General features: G+C 39.3%; 1 protein-coding gene across 1 annotated transcript; it reads right to left on the bottom strand.

Moving 5' to 3' along the window:
- Positions 1–964: 964 nt before the first annotated feature.
- On the bottom strand, positions 965–10,472 carry efnb2b (ephrin-B2b). The gene is made up of 5 exons (XM_056730742.1): positions 9,935–10,472; positions 7,515–7,804; positions 4,032–4,124; positions 3,521–3,634; positions 965–3,002 (listed from the first exon to the last, which is right to left on the bottom strand). Exons 1-5 carry the CDS (start codon positions 10,045–10,047, stop codon positions 2,605–2,607), a joined length of 1,008 nt encoding a protein of 335 aa, XP_056586720.1. The 5' UTR covers positions 10,048–10,472; the 3' UTR covers positions 965–2,604.
- Positions 10,473–10,733: the final 261 nt, after the last annotated feature.

Genomic DNA, 10,733 nt, shown 5'->3' with positions numbered 1-10,733 from the left:
ATGCATTATATATTTTTTCTAAAATGACCATCATTCCTGTAATGACAGAGCTGTTTCTTTTGGCTATTAGTGATAGGCAGTTGGCTTGACTTTTAGATTTACAACCCCATTGTTCTGTTTCTCCATAACAAAAACACACTGTTTCCTGTGCTTCTCTACCCACGTTCAGCGTCCAGGGGTGGAATACTGTTTGTAACGCAAGAGGGGAAAAAAAGAGGCCCAGATAATGTGCTGTGCAAGGTTAGAGGTCCTTATCTGACTCTGTAAGTCTTTGAGAAAAGAGCAAACGCAAACGTGTGGGAGCATGTGAGTGTAGTCAGGATCGTGTGAGACAGTAAAGTGTGTGTCGGGGTCACGAGGTGCGAGTGGTGCTTTTGAAATGTATCACATTATACTCCCCGCTGTGGGAGAGGTCTGAGTGTCTCGGTGACCCGATGCGTCATTTGGCCGTTAAACCGAGTGGTATGCACTTCCTGTGTGTCCGAGGGGATTAAAGAGACCGGCTGATCGGACAATCTGATTTCAGGCGGTCTTATGTTTTGTCAGGTCACCTGAAAATGTGTTACGTGTGGTAGACTCCAAATGAACCGGTTTAAGTCAAATTTGACTGAATCAATCGGATTACATTGGTTAACAACATTTTAGTAATAAAGGTAATAAGAAATAAATAAAAGTAATTAAAATACTTCTAATAAAGTATTTAAAAAAATGGTTTAGTCAAAAGGTTTCACTTTGTTTCACTTTTTTAAGCAGTGCTGGTGGCTTTAGTCAATATTTGTATTTATATACAGGACACTACCATTCGAAAGTTTAGCATCGATTTTTTATTATTTATAGTTAACACACTCCAGGATAATTGTAAATGCTTTTTCAAAACGATGAAATAACCCAACTGTAGGTTTGGAAATCATACTGTGACCAAAAAAATATTTTTTTATTTTTTTTGAAAACATGCTTTCTTTTATAAACCTGTTTCTTGAGGACACACCCTGAGATGCTTTTTAAAAAGTAAGTTCCATCTTTTGGTCGTATTCTCTCATTATATTATAAAAACATTTTTTATATCATTTTATGTTTTATGACAGATGCTTTTATCTAAAGCGACTCATTGTGCATTCAAGCTATACATGTTATGCGTTTTTCCTGGGAATCTAACCAAACATTTCCGCAACACTCTTCCAGTTGTGCTACAAAAACACTACAATTTGTTTCGTAATGAAAGAAATGATTAAATTGGCACAATTGTTCTCCACACAAGTAATTTTATACATTCAGGCCGGGAGCCTTCAGATCCAAAGGTTTTTAAGATGATGAAAAACGTTTTAGTTTAGCGTAGATCCGAAAACCAGAGCTGATGACGAGGGTCCAATTATCACTGATTCGGTTTAGAGAATCTATCAGACCTCTTTTGCCGCATGACAGTTTGATTTATCGTTTACAATCTTGATTGCGTTGCGATTTTGGAACAGCAATTTTGTGACAGTGATGATATTTGAAATGTCACAAATCGAGTCAAGCCACATCTGCGATTTGAGTTTCGAGTACGAGGCCACAGTTTATTTCAACAATAGAAAACAACTTTGTGTACTTTTCATTCGTTCATTCATTCACCGACAAAAAAGTCTTAAAGAGCAGCACGAGCGACCAAGGTGAATGGATTCATTCAACCTTGTCAGCCATCTGGAATGTGAAATTTTTCCTCAAAACACTATCATCTAGAATCAACAAAGTCTAACAATTGCAAGATTTTAAAAAATGAACATGTTGATTATGTGTTCGGAATATCGGTGTGTAACTGCAATAAGAAGCTTCTTTTTTTTTTTTTAAAGCGACATATTGTGGGAAATTGGCGAACGATATTTCAATACGTACAAAAAACATAACTTAAAGCATAATTTAAATGCCTGGGTATTGTATTTACATTAACAAGTCAACAAAGGGACTTTTTTCATTTTGAGTGTCAGTTTTGTTTGTTTGTTGCTGTGAATAAATGTTTAAAAAGTCATTGGCCAAAGAAGAACCACATGCGTTTTGAGGACCACACCGGCAAACGCTTGGTTGAAACTGCACGAGGGCTGGAAAGACTGATATGGAATACGCATCCGACAAGCCAGCTTTGGGATGCAATCGGAGTTTTATTGGATTGGCAGAAACGTAATGAACGTTTTAAAGGTAAAAGAACCAAGTTGACTTCCCGTCCAGTTTTATCCTGAACTATGAGTTACGAAACATAAAAACAAACCAAAACAATAAATTAAAAATCGACTTGAACGTTCATAACATAATGACACTCCTCAGCGTCCTTGCTCTTCACATACTGCTCTGTTTTGTCTTGTCTGGGTATTTCTGAAGCACTGCTTATTCATCTGTGAGATCGCTCTAGATTTTAAAAGTCTCTCAGTATTATCAGATCCACATTTAAGAAGAACAAATTTCCACGTGCACCAACACTTAATCCCCGAACGAAGCCTTGAAACCAACAAGTTCGTCTTGCACTTCAAGCACTGAACAAATCGGGCATCGCAAAAACAGACGTCCATCATTCAGTGTTCAGCTTTTCATACCGACGCTGTTCTGCGTCCTCCGATCATTTACAATGTCACGTCAAACTTTATAGTAGATATTTGCAGGGTTTTGCGGTGGCATCTCCTGGACGATGTAGACGGGGTGACCGTAGTCACCGCTGACCTTCTCGTAGTGAGGACAGTACATGCTTCCAGAGGTCCGCAGGGGAAAGATGATGTCGCTCGGCTCGGAGCCGTTGTTGTTGCTTCCTGCGCTAGCCCCGCTGCCACGCTTGGGCAACGTGTTTAACGGTAACTGGCCTGAGCATTGTGCGGAGTGTTTCTGATGCCGGCGGTGAAGGAGCGCAATCAGAGCGACGATGATGATGATGAAGATCACGGCACCGGATGCTATGCCGGCAAACAAAGCCACATCCGAACCGGCAGACCCCACGGACTCTCCGCTCTTGCCCCCGGCTTCCCCATTAGGTACTGAGTCTGGACAAGGAGAGAGATGTGAGTTTATGTTGATTTGTTTTTTGTTTATTACAATACAATACAATGGTTTAAAGTGAAGTTATAGTTGATTTTCATCAATGGGTGATCTAAGCAGACAAGACCAAACTAAACTTGAGTTGAAATGTTTATTAAATAGCATCAGTAATTTAATTCAAAATGTGAGCATTACACATTAAAATGTGTTTTGAAATTCTTTGATTTCAAAAATACAATTACTTTTTTCATAAGGTCCAAACTGTGAACAAAGTGAATAAAATTTATTAATATATAAATATTTATATATATTTGTCAGTCATGTTGAAAAAAAACAACCGTAATGTATACTGTAGTCAATACGGTTATCTGTTCTGACAGTTTACCTTTGAGGTTTTTGCAATTATTCTCAACGGTAATTCTCTCTAGATTCTCATCACCATTTTACAGTTATTTCTTATTCAGTTCATTATTTCGGGGGATTTGAGGGTAAAATGTGTGTTTCCAAACACACCGATACATACCAACTTTGCTGACGACATCATTTTCTTTGCTAAAGTTGTTTTGGTCTTCACTGTCTGGGTATTTTGGGGGATGTCTTGTGGGATAGTTTTTCGCCGAATATGAGTCTGTTGGACCTTGAAACAAACAAATAATAAACCATTAACAAAAAGGACACTAACCATTCTAGTGCACGCCAATAAATATTAAACAGAAACTAAAAACTGGTCCGAACGTGGTATTAGACCACCCTCGCATCTTTTTGGCTTCTAGGTATTGTGCCGCAGGATTTGAGAGCGAATTTAATGAATTGGCTTAAAGCTGCTTCCATCTCCCCACAAGCCCGAAAAAGGGACAGCTGGCATAGCCATAGGAAACAAGCTCACATGACATTTCAATTACACGCTGAGACACACGAGCGTGGACATCCTCTTCTGTAGCGGTCCACAGTTTGGCCGTTATGGCAGGAAAGATCTTCATCATTGCATTGAAGCAGGTGTGCATATGGAGGATGACGGTGCGGGTGGTACTTACTCTGTCCAAGTTTCAGAGTCAGCTTCATGGATTTGGTCTTGCAAACGCCCCCATCATGGTTGTCCAGGCCTTCCAGGGTACTGTTTGATGTGGCTGTGGGGAAAGACAATGACAAAAGAAAGACTCAATTAGCCAATGTGATCATTTTATTCAAGTAAAAGCAATGGATTTCCAGATTAATTTTGTGAAGAAACATCTTCAAAACTTCATATTTCACCTTAAAATTAATAATAATAATAAAAATCCATTATATTATTAAATAATTAAAGATAATTATATATGTTTTAAAACTGTAATCGAATTTTAAGATATATAATTGCATTTGAACTAACAATGTCACAATGCAAAGAAATGGAAAACTAGGACTTTAAGATATATCGAATTTAACAAAATAATGTGTTCATCTCAAAGGTATGCAATAACAAAATAATTGAATACTTGACACTCTAAATTGTGTTCAGTCAAATTTTAGGTTGATGTAGAGAAACTAGCGACACACGGTTTGATAATTTTCAGTTTTTTAAATATATTTTGTGACATAATGGAAGAATGTGATCTTTTGTGAGATTCCCCCATCTCAAAGCACAGTGCTTTAAAAATAAAAAACACTATGTCAATCTTCCAAACATTATCGTAAATCCCATCGCAACTCCTCATTCTCCAGTTCATTTCGCTTGCACTCTTGTGTGGATGTACAGTATTTGGCAATATATGGTTTATCAGCGCTAAGTGAGTTAGTTTATGACCGGGTCAACTTTCCATATGTGTACACACGGGTGCTTTAAATCCTTTAAAGTGCTCCTCGAGGACATTTGCCTCACGTGTTCAGCAGTCGCTCTAACAGTGTGCATTGTGTGCGTGCATGCAGATGTTAAAGGTTCAGCTCGCTCGCATGGAGAGAAAAATCGCAGTTTTGCAGCAACGCAAAGCTTCTTAACAGCTTGCGTTTGTTGCTGGCAAACCCTCAAGAAAATCATTAAGAAAACGGGACGCTAATTCACAAAAAAACACATACTGTGAATAATAAACCCAGGCGTGATCACACAGGTTCCAACTTTGGAGAAACTAAGCACATTAGCGACGTCTTTTCACATCGTTTTCACGGAATATCAAGGATTTGCTTTGGACGTCAATCCACGGACGGCATAGTGGCCCGGTGGACGATTTAAAGACCATTGTGCCTGCGCACACATGCTGTGCTCTCTGATAGCCGAGCTAAAGAATTCCATTGGCCGTAATCTCTCTTTCACGCCAGGATTAAGACCAATCCCACACAAACAAATGGACTTCTCCTCCAAACTGCTCAGGGCACGTAAAGAATAGAGTGGCCAGCGAGTGTGGGGGTGGGCAGAGGGAGAAAGCGAGCGAGAGAGAGAACGATCTAAAGAGGAGAGAGAAAAAGAGAAAGGCTGAAAGATGCACATAGCGCAGGCTTTTACCCAACATGTCCCAATTCCCTACAACCGTTGCCACATTTGTGTGCAGCGGCCCCTCTAGATGTGACCCGACTCCCAGGCTTGAATGAAGCCCGCTCATTTCCTAACCACAACAAGCACACTCAGTGCCCCGGGCCAGCGCAGCTCACCCAGTCACAGAGACGGGAACAAAGTAACAGAGTGGAGGTGGATAATTGTAGATACATACAATAACATAATTGTAGGATCCAGGCAGTAGGTTTCAGGTTATTTTTAGCTTTAGAAGACATTATATCTCAAAGCATTTAACTGTTTTGGTGATCATGTTTTAACCACACATCCTGTTTGCAGATGTTTGCTCTTGGCATTTTTTTCTGAACAAATGCTAAATACTTTCTCCAATGGTCCAACAATATGTAACACAATCGCAAAATGCTTATAATTACTCGAACTGAATATAATCGTACAATCTGTGGTTCTACTAGTATCTACAAACTGATACCAAAATAATGATTGCTAACATTTTTGCATGCCTTTTTTACCCCTATACACTTATTACTATACACTTATACAAGACTTTCCAAAAAGGATCAAAAGTTTGTCCTCTTGGTCTCATTTTGTCAACCGTCGCATACATCACAGTTACACGCACGCGTTTTGACACGCACATACACGCGAGGGGCGCAGTCGCGGAGGTAAGTCTCTTTAGAATCATTTAGGTCAGATATCCACGTCCCTCGGGCATCGGGCCAAGCTGTCTTTAAAAATCACATCAAACCGATCCATACTGGCAAGGATTGAGGGATTTGGAGCGTGCAAATCTTAAAATCACATAAACGGCCATTAAGGAATGTGCCAACTGAAAAAGGGCCTGAGATCAACACACGATAAAACTGAACGATACACCCATTCTCGGTCAACTGATCTTAATAACATCCAGCTAGAGGGCCAGCGAATGAACAGCCTTCAAACAATGGAGAGCTTGGCCTTATCCACTGATATGAAAGGGAACAAATAACAGATCCTAAAGCTGGAACACTTGGAAATCTGTTTTGTTGTTTTTAAAAAATGTACACAAAATAAGTTATTGAGCAATGTATATAAAAAGACGATTAAAAATTTTAGCTGTCGGGTACCTTTTCCAGAGAAATGTTAAATCTTCGAAAGAAGCTTGGAAATCTGATTTGTTGTTATTAAAAATTGACACGAAATAAGTTATTCAGCAAATAAATAAAAACACGACTAAAATTTTGACCTGTCGGTTACGTTTTTCCGAGAAACATAAGTTTGACGTCATTTAGCGTAAGTGCTCAAAAGAAGCTTGGAAATCTGATTTGTTGTTATTAAAAATTGACACGAAATAAGTTATTCAGCAAATAAATAAAAACACGAAAAAAAATTTGATCTGTTTGGTACGTTTGCGAGAGAAATGTCAGTTTGACGTCATTTTGCGTGAATCTTCGAAACAAGCTTGGAAATCTGATTTTTTTTTGTTATTAAAAATTGACACAAAATAAGTTATTCAGCAAGTAAATAAAAACACAAATTAAAATTTGACCTGTTTGGTACGTTTTCGAGAGAAATGTCAGTTTGACGTCAATTTGTGTAAATCTTTGAAAGCTATGAAAAGTCACCTGCATTTAAATGTTTTAAACAAAGATGGCGATAGAGAGACAAAAGTTCCAGATTGCAGCTTTAACGGAGTTATTTGACAAAAATAATAAATACATTTGAGTTTAAAAACATACTTAAAACTGATTTGTGAAAGGCTAACAATATAATGATTAATATAAACACCACGTACTAACAAAGACATCTTGTGTGGTAAATAATCTAGCCAGGGGACTGAATACATTAAAATAGTAAATAAAACTTGATTTGTTAACAAGACCACATGTCCCCTGCCCAGACAAACACGGGAAAAAGATATCTTTGGAGACAATTGTTGGATGCTAAAATTCCCAGGGGTGGGATCAGCTTTACATTTGGACTTATTCATTCAGCTTTACGAACGACAAGAGAGGTAAGAAAAGCGATGGTGAATCAGCACTTGAGATAGATAACTTACAGATGATGTGATAGTCTTTCCCTTTCAGAAACTCCAGGCCCCACAGGTTGGGACTGAACTCTTGAAACTTGAAGGTGAACTTTACGTCCTGGTCGGGCTTGTCACAGTTGAGAAGCGCCATGTCGCCCTTAGCGACCCGACAGCTCTCCAGTTGCTCTTTGGTAACAAGATAGACCCGGAAGTATTCGATGTTCGTCTGCTCAGCGGTGCCTGTCTTGATTCGCGGACACACAATGTCCATTTTGTCCCCGATCTGGGGGTATAGCACTAAACCCTTTCCTGGGACGAACCTAGAACGTGAAACCAGGGTAAACGTTATTAGGGTTATTGTCATTTGCATTGTTTGTAAAATGCATCATTGATGATTTTCAGTAATACAACATACAAAACGTATTCAATATCTTCAGTATATCAAGAAAGGACATTAGTTGACGTAAAACAGTTTGACTTTATAGCTTTATAAACCTCATATACAAGATCAGGTCAATTCTGCTAAAAGGTCTTTCCTAAGAATAAACACATTACGTTGCAGAACCAATCGAGAACAATAGCCAGAAAACTTTTTTTAAATTACAAAAGGAAACTCGGGCCACTCCTCTCCCTCCCTGCACTGTAAAACAAGCAATCAACAGAAATGGAACGAGACAAGCAATTTCCTTTGGCTAATATTCAGAGCCGAGCAAAAATGCATGTAAATCATCAGGATATTGGGAACTTGGCTTACACTTGATTTGCATTCGTTTTGACTAATGTCTTTAGCTTTCCAGATTTCTTTCTTCCATTTCCGTTCCATACTTCTCTTTCAAAACTCTTTGTGCAATTAATAAATCGGCTGTTTAACTGCTGCCCTTGTTGTTAAATCTTTATAGATCTTTATTACGTGGTTAAGATCAATAATTATGGCAAGTTCATAGATTGTGCCGACTTCACGTCATAATGAATACACTCCATATTATGTCGTTAAATGCATCGGATTTATTTGTATAATCACTTTAACAAAAGAACCATAAAAAAGTTTTCAAGCTCCACATTGTTAGCTCGAATAATAGAGTCACTTTCTACCTCGCCTTCTCATAAAGTCATTTAAACCCAGAAAGAAAGAGACCCTCAAGGTTCTGCTGGGGGTCCTAAGAAGACAGGAAGCTTTGTGCCCCTCCTCCACCCCCCCGCAGGACCAACTTCTGTGTGACTATTGCAAAGAACAAACCGAGTTGGGGGTTGGACCGTGCCTTCATCCCAGAACACCTTTTGTCTCCGAAGCCGTGTGACAAAGATTACCCACTGAGCTACTGGAACTCATGAAAACCGATTACAACCTGAAGCAAAGCCCCGGTACACTGGAGCTTAGCATCTTAAAAGAACGTTATCCTGCATTTAAACAAAACTGATCTTTCTGAATGCTGTCCCGTGAAAGGGAAGATGCAACCCCAGGCAACCCGTTTCACTTCAGCAACCGGTTATTGGTGTAAATTATGCGAGGGAATTTACAGCAAAATATGAAATGAAAGTTATAATTGGTTGGATAATAGTGACTGCAGTCCTATAAAATGAATGACGATAATGTCAAAGCAGTGTTTCTGGTTAATTTACCAAATGGCACGTTTACCATTAGACCATCTAATGACAAGAAAGAGAATATGCAGACAGCTGTTGGCTGTTTGAGTCTGCGAAGGTAGCACTTGTCTTAGTTAAGTGCCTTTCACTTTCTTGTACAGCGAACTCAATCTGTACGCAGAGTGGTGCACTGTGGGATTTAAGCATAATTGTGGAAAGACCTTGGACACCCATTTACTTGAACACTTCACACCGAAAATAGAAACCCGGCCAAAAAATCTCTCTATGGCAGTCAGTCAAAAGCTACCATGCACTCTTCGACTTACATTTCTCGACTTACAATAAGTTCTCTAACTTAAAAACGTATAGCCTTGAGATGTAAGGTCTATATAGCGGATTGCTCACATTGAAGGACATGTTCATTCTACAGCCTTTTTTCAGGGTTCTTGAAGTTTTGAAGACAGTGTGCAACCTCACCATATAATGTATGCACTCCATTGCATTAACCTGAGATTTGTCATAGGGTTCACAGCGCATTATTTGAATAATGTAAATACACAGAAGATGTGTAGAAAGATGACTTAAATACGGTTTTGTAAAACCTTCCCAAACTTGTAGGTTGGAGTCCCAGGGTAACCCAGGCTGACCTTTTTACAGGGATGTGAATAAAGGTATCACAAGAAATATGTGTTCTACACCAATGACACGAGTGCTACACCATCTAAAGCATCATTGTATCTAATACACCGCGTCTGGAAAGGTGGGTGGTCTTTCACCAAAGTGATACGGATCATTTTCTTAGTGGTTTAGGGTTTATGTCAATGAAATCAAGGACGATATCAACAAATGTAAATGCATGTACTTACTTGGTGTTCGATGTATTCCAGTAGATCGATTCTAATACTGCAGACCATGCCATTCGGACTCGGCAAAGCACTACGAAAAGTGCAAATAAATAACTCCACATAGTTGTATCCATGGCGGTGCAAAACGAGTCCACCGGTGCAAATCTGATCTTATAACCGGGATGTCTCTACAAGTGAGAGATCCACAGGCACAAGTCGGTCACTTGCGCGAGATGAATCCGATGCGTAAAGCGCTCTCATCTGTTGAAAACGTACGCGATTTCTTTATAAAATCTGCTAATACATTAGATTGTGGCACACTATAAAAGGAAATTGCCGCGATAATCCATGCAATAAGATTATTTGGATGAAAATGTCTTAAAGCATCCTATGCGTAAAAGCGCAAACGGACATTCCTACAAATGCAGAAGAAATACTAAGCAGCGCAGGATCCTTGGGCAGGGAGCATCGCAGTCTGAAACGCAAATGTAGTGTAGAGGCAGGATCAGTGCTTCGCCTGTTCTTCGTCTTTGCATTCAACTCTGCCAGTCTTGAAGTGTCCTCAAGACGTGCTCGGAGACTTCTAAGGACAACCCAGTGTTGCCGTTAGACGCCGCCCAAGTGACTCTGGATTGGCTGGCGCGAATGATTGACACCTCGCCGAACCGAAGGAGAATAACAATCAGTCGGAAATGTTTGGAAAGTTTACTTGAGACGTGAGTTTACGTGACTTATGAATCGTTTATCTATCAAATATGTTGGTATACGCATATATGTAGACCTATACTATATTATGGTATACGTAATGGAATCCAGGTTT

This window comes from Triplophysa dalaica, chromosome 2, assembly GCF_015846415.1.
Source record: "Triplophysa dalaica isolate WHDGS20190420 chromosome 2, ASM1584641v1, whole genome shotgun sequence".
Taxonomy (NCBI): domain Eukaryota; kingdom Metazoa; phylum Chordata; class Actinopteri; order Cypriniformes; family Nemacheilidae; genus Triplophysa; species Triplophysa dalaica.
Note: the sequence above shows the minus strand (reverse complement) of the source record. Positions and strands in the feature narration are given on the sequence as shown.